The sequence below is a fragment of the Adiantum capillus-veneris genome, chromosome 16 (assembly GCF_014529385.1).
Source record: "Adiantum capillus-veneris isolate H3 chromosome 16, ASM1452938v2, whole genome shotgun sequence".
NCBI classification, from domain to species: domain Eukaryota; kingdom Viridiplantae; phylum Streptophyta; class Polypodiopsida; order Polypodiales; family Pteridaceae; genus Adiantum; species Adiantum capillus-veneris.
This window is the reverse complement of record NC_140946.1, coordinates 137,061,886-137,077,126: the sequence shown is the minus strand read 5'-3', so window position 1 is coordinate 137,077,126 and position 15,241 is coordinate 137,061,886. Positions and strand designations below refer to the sequence as shown.

The 15,241-nt window shown below is 43.5% G+C and overlaps 1 protein-coding gene and 1 pseudogene across 1 annotated transcript in view; one reads left to right on the top strand and one right to left on the bottom strand.

Annotated features, from left to right (window-relative positions):
• Window positions 1-1,269: 1,269 nt before the first annotated feature.
• The window catches only part of LOC147439931 (Mitochondrial import inner membrane translocase subunit Tim17/Tim22/Tim23 family protein), a 76,480-nt gene continuing 62,508 nt past the window's right edge, over window positions 1,270-15,241 (bottom strand). The window contains exons 2-4 of the mRNA XM_086485648.1: window positions 2,947-3,060; window positions 2,390-2,494; window positions 1,270-1,738 (exon numbers count right to left, since the gene is read on the bottom strand). Of these exons, the coding sequence (XP_086341774.1) occupies window positions 1,398-1,738; window positions 2,390-2,494; window positions 2,947-3,060 (560 nt within the window). The 3' untranslated portion in view covers window positions 1,270-1,397. The remainder of the gene's footprint in view (window positions 1,739-2,389; window positions 2,495-2,946; window positions 3,061-15,241) is intronic.
• Window positions 6,658-10,292, top strand: LOC147439933 (uncharacterized; annotated as a pseudogene).

Sequence of the window (15,241 nt, the reverse complement as noted above, 5' to 3'; positions counted from 1 at the left end):
ATAGGAGCGATTTGAGGGTTCCCTTGAGTGTACGCATATATTAACATATTATAATAACTCAAAACACTATGATAATTTCTAAACTTATCCAGACCACTAAAACTCAATCACATGACTTGATCAATCATGATTTATCCAGTCCATTAAAACATAATCACATGATTTAAGCAATCGTGACTTATCCAGTCCATTAAAACTCAATCATATAACCTAAGCAATCATGACTTATCCAATCCATTAAAAATCAATCACATGACTTAACCAATCATGAATTATCGAGTCCATTAAAACTCAATCACATGACTTAACTGGTGTGATGACTTGTCTCAATCATACGACTTAACCAATAATGACATAATCAATCCACTAAAACTCAATTACATGACTTAACCAGTCAAACAAATTTCTTGAAGAAAAACGACTTGATCTCAAATTCATAAAATCATCAAAAGATCATATAGAAGGGTCTACAAAGATCTCTCTACAAGCAAATATATTAGAGGTTTTAACCATAATTGTGACACCTCGGCTAGCATGTCATAATATTTCAGTGGGCTAAGCCACACATATAGAAAACGATACACACGAGGAAGCTCGGGGTATTTAACGAAAACTTTTTTTCTTCAAGGTCGGTCGAGTGTGATTGCCGATAACAACGCCAAGAATAGTGTGTATTGTTGAGAATCCAAACTTTTAACCTAAGGCTCTGATACTAACTATGAGGTTCGAAGATTGGGACGACTTGATAATTGGCTTTCCTTTATTCTCAAGTTCCATTGGTGACACCCTACTCCGATTTCACAAAGCAAAGATATGAACAACAAAAGAAAAGTTGGTCTGGCCCCCCTCCTCCAAACCTTGACGGAAGGGAAAGGTCAGTTGAAGGTCATCAACTGACCTTTCCCGTAATGGTGCGCTCATGCATGCAAGTGACTGGCTCCGCCAGTCGCGCATGCGCTCACCCACATTACAGGGAAAGGTCGTGACCTTTCGCTATCCCTACTCCTTCAGCATATCCAGATAACTGGATCTATAAATTGATCACACCTAGTTGTACAGAAAAAAGAACACACACGCAAACCCTGGCGTTGCCAGGAGATGGAAAAACTAGCAAATCTAATAACTGGACATGACCAAAAAAAGGTGAATGATTATGTATAGATTATTACATGCTAGTTGTTCCAAAGTACATGTCAAGATTTCTCTTACTGTATGCATGGCCTTCTTTAAAGCCACACATGCAGTCCCTTTTGTCAAAACCACAAGACCTGCCTCAAAAGAATGCTTCTATATTGTGTGCCCTTTATGGTCCTAATATCACTCTTAGCACAATTTTTTTTGTGGATCAGAGTTTTGCGCTCCCATCTCACACTGGATCTGTCGGCATAGATACATACTCATTGATCCTTAGCAGGGAAAGTTCCAGTTTGCAAGCTCTCTAATCTCTGGTAGCGCTGATTTTCTCTCTCTAAATACCTTCTTTTTGCTTCCTCTTCATCAAGCTTTTTGATAGGAAACCACTCTGGCAATTCAAAATCAAGCCATGCACTTCGCTTTGATTCCCTTTCAGCTTTAAATCCCCTTTCCGCTGAAGGGGCAGGAGGCAGGGCGTCTTCAGAAGGTAGAGAGGCCAACAGACGTTGCAGCCTGTATTCTTTGAAAAGATCCGCACCATGGTTTATTCCTGTACCAACAAAAGCGAACAGTACAGCCATTGGAAGAGCTCTTGCAGGCCCACCTGCATGAAAACACACTTCTTACTCCAGTTTTGGGCAGAACTTATTCCAAAAGGCTTGCAATTTAAAATTTAGGCCCCTAGGAAACATCTTTCAAAAAGAAAAAAAAAGCTTGCAATTTAGATTAAGTGAAACCAGAAAAGAAAAGCAAAGCATTAAGTACTTCAGTCAATGCAAATCACAACTGGTAATGCCATATGCAGCAGAGCTGGTGCCAAGAATGGGGTTCATAACTCCAACAGAGTCGTTGAAGGGCAATTCCATCAATTTCTACACAGCTAAACGAACACTCGCACAAAATTTACTTGTCTAACAGTATACGTATAAATTGCAGCTCAACAGACTCAATTTTTATTTATGTTTGCAAGATGCTACATTCTTCAAAGTAAAGCAAAAAATTCTACAGTACACTTTTAACAAGTTCTAAAAGATAGTGGCTTACTCCTGAGAAGGCAGAAGAAAAAAGCAAAAAGAAGAAGACTAAAAAGACTCATGCAAACTGCCTCTTGCACCTCACTCTTTGCCAAAGAAAATTCTACAATTAATTTGAAAATAGTTGACAAAATTCTACAATTAACTTGAAAATAGTCGACAAAAAAAGAGAAATAACTTAAAAACAACCACCCTAGCCTTTCCTTAAAATGGGAGCTTACCTTGAATCCTGCCCAGCAAAGCTCCACTCGCAAGCCCACCAAGAAAGCAATTAGCCCAATCATCTGGGTCAGCAGCTCGAATTTCCCGAGTCAACTCTTGAAACCCTTCAAGACAGTCACCAATAAGGAATTTAGGCAACTAAAAACTTCTACAAATCTTTTCTAGCGAGGTCAAGATGGAACAAAAACCCTACAAACGAATCTTTCACAAGTTAGAAACTTCAATGTACACTAGGAGGAACATCTTCTCCTGAGATGAATATCTTCCATTCTTGAATGAAGACAATGGCATAACTCTATATATTCTGCAGCAGAACTATGACTACATAAGAATTCCAATTAACTCTCCATAAGTTGGAGCATTTATTGATACGTTTACAACATCTCAGCATGTTCACCTATACCAGGCCTTTACACACCCACAAAGCTTACTCTTCAACACAATATAGAAGAAAAATGTGCACCTGCACATGAACTCTTTTCTACTGGTCTTAAAACCGTCTGTGGCATCTGGAAAAGACAATGGCAGAATCACTATAACATTATTCTCTACTCACCACAAAAGACGCATGTAGCTATCGCCCAATTGCCTCCCATTGATGTAGACCATATAAAAGGATTCTGCTTTTTGTAGATTCCCACTCCCAGTCCAGCAAGAGCTCCAACTGCAGCTGAAGTTCATTGAATTCACAAAAAATTTAGTGGTTGAATCTTTTCAATTTAATAAGAGCTTTATAAGCAAACAAGAACTGCACAGATTCATACACTCAAGCTCAAACAGATTTGGATGGAGCATGTGTAACAAGAAATGCCCTTTCTTCCCTGAAGAGACAGACCAGCTGTTTCCCACTATTCTGTTTCCAGAGTGATGGCATTTATGACCTTTTTCTTTTTGCAAAAAAAATTTGAATTTTGCACAAGGATCAGAGATGTCTTGGACTATATCTACTGGAGTTTTCCCAACCAATAGGCACATATGGGACCAGTGACGCAAAATGTCCATGGACAACGGGCGCCAATGATCCCTATTACAGTGCCCATGTTGCAAACAATTCCCTATGACAATTTGGGAGCACTGGAAAAGCCAAAAGCCTACAAAGAAAGTGGTGCAATTGTCAAATTTGAAACTTTCAGCGGCTTTCAGGATAAGGCAAAGGCTCTTACTTTCCTCTAGCAGTTTGATACACCTTATGCAGGGGGGAATTTTACTGAGGCCTCCAAGGTTAGGAACGCTGCCACTTTCTTGAAAGGCAATGCGCTTACATGGTGGATGACACTGTTGATGCAAGGACAGGCACCTGCCACATGGGTATACTTCAAGCAAATGTTTGCATCTGCATGGTAATTAAATGACATTGAAGCCGATGACATAACGGATTGGCACCAACTCACTACGGCTACTTGCAAGAGCTTGCAGGAGTACAATCGGAGGTTCTGTAAAGCGTTGCTCTCACTAACCTCCTACAAGTTTGTGCCACTGACAGAGTAGATTGAGAAGTTTTGTCGTGGGCTGCCTAAAGGGCTTCGAGATTAATGTACAAAGAACAGAGTGGTTATCCTCACTCAGATTATGGAAGTTGCCAACACTGGTCTTGCCTTGTTGAAGGGTGTCACAAACTGGTGACGTGGCAAAGCCATCCAGACAAACACCTCCAATTGACGATGTGGCTGACTGGCTGACGTGGCAGTTGTACGAACACCCGTAAAAAGAGCTAGCTGTACGGGCTGCCGTAAAACACGTTGGCTGATGACGTGGCAAAATTGTACAGAATTCTGCGATTTCCGCTGGTTGCTTTTGACAACACTCGCTTTTGGAGCTCCTTGCTTTTAAAGTTTAATGCTTTTGGGGCTCTGCTTTTAGCAACCCTTGTAACTTATAAATTGAACCCAAGGGGGCTCACTCTGCAGAGCATCTGGACGCAGAGTCTGAGAGCGAGCACCCACGGGCTATTGTACTTTGCTCAAAGATTAATATAAAAGTAAATACCGAAAGGGGCACTAGTCTTTGGGGCCAATACCTCTTGGCACGGAACTACGCCAGGCCATGTCGACTCTCTCTCTTATTTTGTGAAGTGTTTTGAAGTGAATCTCTGTTGTGTCGCGGTAGAATCTTGACTTGGGGTGTCCAAGTTTGTTATAGTGGTATCGGAGCACAAAAAGATTCTTCTTCTACGAAGGATCCGATCCTTTTTGCAGCACACACAGACTTTTGTAATAGAATCTTCGTGTCCCGACCGCGGACTTATTAGGCACTCCCACCCTTCATACATCGCGCATCGGGCGTGCTCCATCTTCATCGCTCTGTCTTACAGGGCATCAAGCCATAAAGAATCCCAAATTACACATGGGTTCTCGTGGAGAATCTGACAGAGTTGACACCTCTCAGTGGGAAGGCAAAGAAAAGTTGAAAATCCAGCAAGGGAACTGAACAAAAGAATAAAGATTTGGGCAAAAAAAATTTGACGGACAAGTTTACCAGAACGGAGTACAAACGTCATCTGCAGATTGGCATATGTGTGAACAGATTGATCAAGTACTCCAGGGACCCAAGATTGGCAAAACACCTTAAGAATTATCCGATTGATAAGATTTACTCGAGATGGCGTGGCCATTGCTGCTCCTCTCAGGTAGGGAGGAAAGCCGAAAGGACAGACGAGTGCAAACAAGCGAAGCCTGTACTCGCAGAAAGAGATGGACGAGAACTCTTGAAAAGAAGATGAACCAAAGGACCACCAGAAGACAAACTGGAGAGTTACAAAGCAGCCAGCTTTTCTTGAGAGAACTGAATGATGATTGAAGGTCGAATATGTTTGACCTTGAAAAAGAACAACAAGATTTTCTGCAATAGGGGCTGACTGTTTCTCTGAAGGCGTACAAAACAAGTTGCCTCCTTTACGTCGTGAAGATCACACGATTGATTCCTGGTAGTACACCACCAAACCGGCCACCTTACAAAGTTAGCCGAGGCCAAAATAAAGAAGCAATGAACCATAACATATTTCCACATTACGAGGATCAATGATATACTCCATAGACTTCAGAATTCTACTTGCCGAATTAATATGAAGAGTGATTATCATCATATCTATATTGCTCCTAGAGACGTCTACAAGACAGCTTTCAGGACGACTTTGTGGATTTTCAGAGAGTACCAATCATTTGTGGGTTTTCCAGACACTGAGGAAGCATAAATTGCTTTAAATGTCAAAAAAAGCCAGTTTTCCTTTCATCACAGAAGCAACTTTCGGAAAAGCTGATGCGATGGGGCTAACATCTTGTCACAATTTCACTTCCAGATTGTCCATGTTCAGGGACAGAAAAACTAAGTGGCAGATGCTTTGTCTCGGAAGCCCCTAGTCTTAGCTATTTCCGCGATTCATCATAGAAGCTTCGAGGATATGGTTGATCAATACGCCACCGATCTAGATTTTTCCGATGTTTTTTTTACTCGGATACAGAGTGGGGAGATAGTGCCAAGATATTCCATACGGGATGGCTATTTGATGAAGAAAACAATGTTGTGTGTTACACAGCCGTTGAGGGAGAAGGTTTTGACCGAGTGCCATTGTCCGCCTTTTACGGGTCACCGCGGCATCAACACCACCTTGAAAGGTGTGGAGCGTTATTTCTTTTGGCCGAGACTCAAGAAGGATGTGTACGACTTTGTTCGCAGTTGTTGTTAGTATGCCAGAAGGTCAAGTTTGACAGGCATAAGGGATGGGGATTACTACAGCCTTTACCCTTTCCCACCCGCCCCTGGGAAAGTATTGCAATGGATTTCATCTTTGATCTCCTGAAGACACAGAGTGGGCACGATGGCCTTTGGATAGTCATCAACAGATTCAGTAAGCAGACTCACTGCTCTGCAGTAAAGAAGACAGTTAAGCCTGATCCTTTGGCGAAACCAGGGTTGTCCATGTCCGTCGAACGGAACGATCTGTCCGTCCCGTCCGAGTTCTGTCCGATCAAAAAAATGTGATTGTTGGCGAAAATTTTTGACCGTTTTGAGTACACGGATTTTGTAGCGCCTAGCGCTGTCAGTTTTTGAACGTTGGGGGCCTTGGAGCCTTGGGGCATCATAAGCCAATGTGCCATCAAGCCCCCCCCCCCCCCCCCCCCCCAACATCCACACACACACACACACACAAAGCCACATGGGCCATGGCCATGGCACATGGAATTTGAATTTTGAATCATGCTCTCTCTTTAACCCTCCTCTCCCTCTCTCCTCAAAACCTATATAAGGTTGCCCACCCTCTCTTCTTCTCCATATCTCCCTCAAGCTCTCTCATTCATCTCCTTCCCTACTCAAGCTCCCTCAAGCTCTCTCCATTCATCAAGGGCCAAGGCTTCAAGCTTTGGCACTCCATCAAGGCTTCAAGCTCCCTTCATCTCCTTCAAGCTCTCCATTATTCCTTCAACCTATCTTCATCTCCTTCAAGCTCTCCATTATTCCTTAAGCTCCCTTCATCTCCATCCATCTCCTTCAAGCTCTCCATTACTCTAAAGTTCTCTCATCACTCCCCATCCCTCAAGCTCTCCATAATGCCGCCCGCTCTTCATGAAGCCTTCAACAAGCATTGCCGCTACTTTGAAAGGGCGAAGAACAAGCAAAATGTTTGCAAATGGTATTGCAAATATTGCCCGGAGACCATGACCTCAAGCTCCACCCGCCTTATCATCCACTTGACCAAGATGGGAGGGGAAGCGGGCCCTTGTCCAAATATCCCCGACGACATTCTCCAAGAGTGCAAAGCAAAGTATCTCCCCTTGAAGATGCGCAAGGGGGTTGCAAAGGCATCGGAGGAGGTGGTTCCGCCCGACCATGATCTCTCCGATTCGGGAGAGGATGCTTCTCCATCAATGTCCGTTGCATCCGGCGCCGCTACCATGGCCTCCATCGAGGGTGGTAGCGTCTCAAAGAGCAAAAGAAGTCATGGTGGGCGGCCTCCAAAGCAAGCTACTCTTGCACAAACGGTGGGTGGAACTTCCGGTCCATTGTCTTTCCTCAAAGAAAGGCAACGACAAGCGGAGATAGAGATTGCACGCACCATCATTGATTGCAATCTCTCTTTTCATGTTCTTCGCACGGATCGTTGGAAACGCATGGTGAAGGCTATTGCCGCGGTTGGTCCATGTGAGGGGTCGACGGGAGTGTCATACCATGACATGCGCACCAAGAAGCTTGATGAAGAGAGGGCACGAATCGACAAGTCTCTTGACCCCGTGCGTGCCGGATGGGTAAAGTATGGTTGCTCTATCCTCACCGATGGATGGAGTGACCGCAAGAAGAGGGGAATCATTAATATCCTTGTCTCATGCCCTCTTGGCACCTACTTCTTGCGAGCGGTTGATGCGGGAGCAAGGGGGAAAAAGGTCACGGGTGCCTTCATTTACCGCCACATTCGTCAAGCCATAAAAGAGGTAAAATTTTTGATTCCACTCTCAAGTATCTACTATTTTCAATTTTGTCTTTTGCCTTGGCTCTTCTCACTTTCCCTTCTTTCTCCATATGTAGATCAGTCCAAGCAACGTCATTCAAGTAATCACCGACAATGCCTCCAATTGTGCTTCCATGGCCAAAAAGCTAGAGGCGGAGTATCCACACATAGTATGGACTCCATGTGCATCTCATTGCATTGACCTCCTCTTGGAGGACATTGGCGACCTACCTTGGGTGAAGGGCATTCTATCCCAAGCCCTCTCCATCGTCAACTACATCAACAAAAAGGTGAGAGTACTTGCGATGTATCGCACTTACTCCGGCTTGGAGTTGAAGAAGCCTTCAGCAACACGCTTTGCCGCTATGTGGCTCCTCCTTGAGCGCCTCTATGATGTGCAAACCAACTTGCAAAAGACAATGGTCTCGGATGAGTTCAAAGCATGGATTGAAGAAGAGACCCAATCATCCCAACAAGATGCAAAGGCCATCCAATGGCTTTGCTTGAAGGAGGAGTTTTGGCAAGAGGTCAAGGGTCTTGTCATGGTGGTATTGCCATTGTATAAGGTGCTTCGGATGACCGACATGGAAAGGTCTACCATAGGTCTCCTTTACCACTTCATGGAGGAGGCTTACAAGGAGATTGAGAGATCCACCATTCTTGATGGAGCACCCGATGGTTCACGGTAAACATTTCACCTTATGCTTTATGTACATTGTAAGTTGTCTTTTTCCATCTACGGTTCTACCCTTCTATGCTTGACTATCTTTCTCTCTCTCTTTGTAGTGATGTGTTGGAGGACTCTCCAAAGAGAGATGACATTCTGTTCCTTGTTAAAAAGCGATGGGATTGGATGAGGCGACCAATCCATGGCTTTGCCGCCCTCTTGCATCCGGCTTTCAAAAAGCCAACCATCTTTGCGGATCAAGCACTTCAAGAGGAGTGCGACAAGTACCTTCCGAAGATACTCAATGAAGAACACCCATGGAGAGTTTCTCCAAGAGCTCATCAACTATGGAGACCAAAGAGGCACGGCATTCGCTTCCTTGATGTGTTGGAAGAGGGATTCGTTAGTGAAGCCTCTTTTTTGGTGGGAATGTTTTGGCTATCAATTGCCTCACCTTCAAAGGGTGGCATTGAGGATTCTTGGACAGGTATATCATATATATTAATAATTATACATAATACCATACCATAAATTATAAATTTATAATCTCAATCATGTCATCATTTGACATTCATCATTCATGTGACATAAATCACCTCTCAATTCCCACAATTCAAATCTCATGTCTCTCTTCTATCATCTATGTGCTCTAGGATTGCTCATCGGGTGCATGTGAGCGGAATTGGTCGGCGTATTCTCTTATAGACACCAAGATCCACAACAAGCTTTCTACGAAGCAATTGGAGCGGCTTATCTATTGTCGCTCCAATTTACGCATGTTGCGGTCCATGCATGAGATGCCAATGGCTAGGAAGGTAATTAAGTTGGCTACATCATACTCTTTATTTATGCTTTCACATGTATGATGTATGATGTATCATGTGCTCATTTTTTTGGCATGCCAAATTGCTAACTCCATTAATCTTCCTGCATGTTGTAAATGACAAATAGGTGAATATAGATGAATGCAAGCTCTCCATTGAGACTCTTAAGAGTCTCAACAAAGATCGCGATCCAGAGGAGGAGCAAATATTTCGAGACCTCTACTTGGAGTTGGAGGAGATTGATCGCCGTGTCTCTCGCACACGGTCCCGCAAGAAGGTGGTTCTGCGAGCTTTGGCAACTACAGGTAGAGGAGCTTCCACTTCGGTTGCTCGTGGGAGTGGAAGAGCGTCGACACGGACACCCAGGACCTATGTGCGGCGAGGCTTGGGTAGCGGATCTACTATGGCGGACACTACTTTGGAGAATGTCCATTTCTAGGCCTGCGGATCCTAGAGAGCCAGAGTTTGATGATGAGGGCAACATCCTTAGTGAGGGAGATTATGGTCTTGCATCTAGTGCATCTAATGCAAGTAGTGATGAGGATGATGCAGCTACCTCTAGCTCAAGCTCTAGCTCAAGCTCGGACCACAACTCCGGTGATGAGAGCGATATGAGCACTTAGAACTCTCTCTTTATGCTTTAAAGTTTGCACCCATGGGCCATGAGACTATGAGTTGTGCCACTACTTTTTGTCACTTGTATCTCTCGAGCCTCGACTCTCTGCTTATGTAATGAATTATGAAATCAAATGCAATCAACATCATCTTTTTTCGAACATTGCCGTTTCCAATGTCCATGGCCAAATTTTTAATGTTCTTACTTGTAAGACATCTCCTTTAAGTTGTATGTATTTAATACTAAGTAGTTACATTACTAAGGTCTATGTCACGGCTCTAAAAGATATATGATTTATTTTTTTGCATCGTACGTTACTTCAACGTACGCCTAATTTTTTTTAGTTCGATTAGTACCGCACGTCTTCGTACGTGTAACCATCGTACGTGACCGTACGTGTCAACTATGGGCGAAACTGTTAGAATATATGGCATGTCTGAGTCCATTGTTTCGGACAAAGATCCCCGGTCTACTAGTTGTTTTCGACGGCAATCTGGGAGAACATTGGCACGTGGTTGCAAATCTCGTCCTCGTTCCACCCCCAGACAGATAGGCAATTTGAAATCGCCCATTCAATGGTTTTGAATTTATTGAAGTCTTCTTCTTCCGATCAGAAGAATAAATGGGAAAAGTATTTGCTCTTGGTGGAGTTTGCCTACAACGACACACGGGAAAGATGCCATTTGAAGTGTTCGAGGGTGCTAAGAAGATTCTTCAACTTCTAAGCACCAAGACGAGATTTGTTTGAAGCAGATTTTTGAAAAAGTCTAGAAGAAATGGAAGGCCACCTAGCAGTTCAGAGGGGGAGAGCTCGTCCTCTTTTGACAATGACCAAATCAACACGAAAACCAAGAGTTAAAGGAAGGGAGTTAGGCCGTCAGGTTTCAGACATTTTTTTTTCAGGCTACCAAGACACTCATTGAGCCCTTGAGTTTGTACAACAGTTTGACGTTGCCTTCTCTAGAGAGCGGTTCTTGAACATTCCAGGGAGCGACAGGCGGCATCTTACTTGAAAGGAACGGTGCAGATGAATATGTCATCATGACTTGGCATCACTTGAAAATGACTGAGAAAGATACATTGGATGACTACTGCCATAGATTTTTGGGATACTTGTTTGCCAATGTCTTCGTTTCGGAAGATTACTTTGAAAGACCAGATTGAGCGGTTTTGCTATGTTTTGCTAAAGAGATTCAAGACTATGCTTTAAACCAGAAGTCTGACTCCATTCAGAGACTTATGGGACATGACTAAGCAACGATTTAAAATGCATGCCGGCTCATTGACTTAATGCGACGAGCAAGATGGTATCCACCTCAAAAAGGCAAGAGTTTGCCAATGTTGAGAATGAATCAAGGGAACCAGATGATAGCTCATCACAGGATTCTGGAGAATCAAAGGGTTCCGACGAACTAAGGAAACCAAATGCAAGTTCAGCAAAGGATTCCAGAGGAAGAGGAATCAGGTGATAGTGCGTCCCAGGTTTCGATGATTGATTCTGATGAGCCAATGGATAGAGAAAGCAAAAGACGCTACCAGCACATCCCAAGGAACAAGGAAGATCAAAACATTCCCCAGACCCAGAACAAGATTTTTGAAGCCGACCAGTACACGGGGGACTTGGACACTGCTTTTGCCAAGGTTCGGGAGGCTTTAGAGAAATCTCAAGAACGACATAAGAAGGCAGCAGATTGACATCATCGAGACTTGAAATTAAAGGAAGACGACTGGGTGCTCTTACATTTTGAGAAGGCACGCCTAAGGAAACGAAAGGAAAAGGAGCGGCTTTTTCCAAAGCGTAGCATGAGGTATTATGGCCCTTTCCAGATAAAAGATGATGTCTCCTTTCGACTCAAGCTGCCCGATACTTGGAAGATTCACAATGCATTCCATGTGAGTCTCTTGAAACCTTTTAAAGGTGGTGTGCCAGTTGATGGGGAGCTTGATGAGCAACCCGAAGTGGAGGGAAGCGAGGACATACTTGTTCCAGAACAAATTTTGGCACACAAGGAAAGAAAGATGAGAGGTAAAGTGATTCAGCGGTTCTTGCTTAAATTCAAGAACTATCCCGCATTGAATGCGAAGTGGATGGAGGAGGAGGACCTAGCAGATACTCCGCAGATTTTGGAACTTTACCTTGAAGCATTCGGTTCAGCATAGTCTACTGCGACAGAACCCCGAATTCAGCAAGGGCAAATCTAGTGCAGCGCGTTTGCACAAGAGGGGAGTTACTCCGCTCCTTCGTCAACAGATTACCCCGATTTTGAATAAGGTCACTGATGTCCCCTTTGGGTTTGAGGGATACTAATGGGCTGACCAGTATTTTTCTGTATGACTTTATGAAACGGAATTCCCGAAACTGAAGATGTTTGATTTGTACTCTCTCACTTGACTTGTTTGAGTGCAGGAACTGAAAGACGAAATGACTCAACATTTCGGTCTCTTAAGTCTCTATAGACATGATCGCAATAAGGATTAGTTAATCGGGCATCACTGAGGTCCCGACTGGATCTAGATGCGATTACTAAATACATTACTGGCAGTCATGGTTTGAGATTTGGAATGAATTTTTTTGTGATTTGTCATGTGATGTCAAGTGATGTCTTGTAATGTGACTATCGTTTTGTACAAGTGTTAGATGTGTCGTATCTAGTGTGTCGAGCAAGATGGTCGGGTAGTAGCTTATGAGAGCGGAATCTTGCAAGGGCCGGAAAAGACTATGCAAATCTACGAGAAAGAGCTACTGGTTGTGATTCATACGCTTTCTGGTTGGAAGCACTACCTGCTAGGTGCTGATTTTGTTGTTCAAATAGATCATCAGACCTTGCAATATGGTTGTGATTCATACGCTTTCTAGTTGGAAGCACTACTTGCTAGGTGCTGATATTGTTGTTCAAATAGATCATCAGACCTTGCAATACTTCTTGACACAGTCAAAGTTATCCGAAAAGCATAGGCGATGGGCAAACATTCTCTCTATGTTCGACTTTCAAATTATGCATGTGAAAGGCAAGAAGAATGTTGTGGCTGATGCGTTATCAAGAAAACCACAAATTTCAACTGTGTCAATTCCTTATCATCATGAGTTTGATGACATGAAGGAACAATATGCTAACGATGAAGATTTTGCAAGGATCTTTGAGCAGTTGCAAGATGGGCAACGCCATGAGCACTACCTCCTCAAGGATGGTTTTATGATGATGCATGACAGACTGTCACTAGGCCATTACGACCTAAGGTTGTGGTAGAAAGCCATGTCCCACCGGATGCATGGCATCGTGGTATAGATGCGACAGTGACAGCAGTCGAGACATTCTTTTATTGGCCTACTTTGAGGGATGCCTTTGTGCAAGCATGCGTGATTTGCCAAAAGGTCAAGTTTGACAAGCAAAAGGCATAAGGGTTATTACAGCCACTGCCTGTTCCAGATATGCCATGGGAAAGTATTGCTATGGATTTTATCTTTGATCTTCCAAGAATGTGGACAGGGAATGATGGTATATGGACCATTATTTGCAAGTTCAGCAAGCAGGCCCATTTATTCCTGTTAGGAAGAAGATAAAATCTGACCAAATGGCACGGTTATTTATGTACAATGGCACGGTTGTTTATGTACAATGTGTTCAAGTAACATGGTATGCCACAGTCTATTGTCAATGATCGTGATCCTTATGACGAGCCTGTTTTGGAGAGGCTTAATTGAAAACATGGGCACCACGCTCAAGTTTTCCTCATTTCATCCACAAACTGATGGACAGTCGGACGAGGTTGATTCTATTGTCTTAGATTTGCTGAAATGCTGTTGTCAGATAATAAGGGCAAGTGGGAACACCATCTATCCATGCTTGAGTATGCGTACAACAATATGGTGCATTCGTCAACCAGCAAGGCACCTTTTGAGATTGTTGAGGGTATCAAAAGGGTTCCTCCCATTTTGCACACAAAGGACAAGATTTTTGAGGTAGATCGGTATGTAGAGAACATGGATGAAATGTATAAGAAGATTAAGCTTACCTTGGAGAAGACTCGGGCAAAGCAGAAAAGAGCTGCTGATCGTCACCGACATGAATTGTTATTTTCACATGGTGATTGGATACTTGTGCGGTTTGAAAAGGCAAGGTTAAAGAAGATGAAGGGCAAGGCGAGGTTGTTTCTGAAGCTAAGCATGCGTTAATATGGGCCTTTTTAAGTACTTGAGATCAACGATGTTGCCTATAGGCTCAAATTGCCTGATACTTGGAAGATTCATAATGCGTTTCACGTGAGTCTTCTAAGACCCTTCGTGGGTGATGTGCCAGAAGTTATGGCAGATGAGGATCAACCAGAAGTTGAGGAACTTGATGAGATCTTGGTACCTGAGCAATCTTGGCACATAAGGAAAGAAAAGTTGCACGACGGTATTTGGTGAAGTTCAGGAACTATCCACCTATGGATGCAAAGTGGATGGAAGAGTGTGAACTGCTACAGTCTGTCACAAACTGCTAACCTGTCAAGTCACTGAAGAACAGAGCCAACCTGCGCATCGCGGCCGAGGGGCCTAAACCCTAAGTGAAGAAGCAGAAGCAGTAGAATAAGTTTTACCAACTTGCAAAGTCTTTCCGAGTGGCCTATTTTTAAAGAAGAGTTCTCACCAACTTATGGGACCCCATCCGATGGGGCCCAAGTGACTAAAGGCATTAAAATAAAGCATCCAATAGACATGCAAATTCAATTGATGACGTGGCAGCAACTGTACGGACGCTCCGTAAAACACGCTGACAGGCTGTACGAAGTTTCACAACTTGCATTGATAAGCTGATGTGGCAAATTGTACGGAATTTCGAGTTTAACGCTGTAGGTGCTGACATGGCAGCTGTACGGATTTCCATAATTTGCGGACTGGCAGCTTTTGGATAGCAGATGCTTTTAGAACTTTAAGCTTTTCATGTAACTGCTTTTGAATGGCCAAGGGCCTTTAAATATGAATTGTGGGCTCTCGCTCTGGCATTTCTACCACAGGCACATGTAGAGCAAAAGCCACAGTGTGTACCTTGTTCAAGCAATATAAAGAAATACCGAAAGGGGCGCCGCGGATTGAGGCCCGTACTCTCTTGGGTGAAATTCCGCCACTCTGTGTCACGTGTCCTCTCTCTCTCTCTCTCTCTCTCTCTCTCTCTCTCTTTCTCTCTCTCTCTCTCTCTCTCTCTCTCTCTCTCTCTCTCTCTCTCTCTCTCTCTCTCTCTTTCAGTTTAGTTGTTATTGAAGTGCTAAAAGTCTATTCAGTCTGTTCTTTTCGATTGGTGCCGTCTGGTGACAGTGGTATCA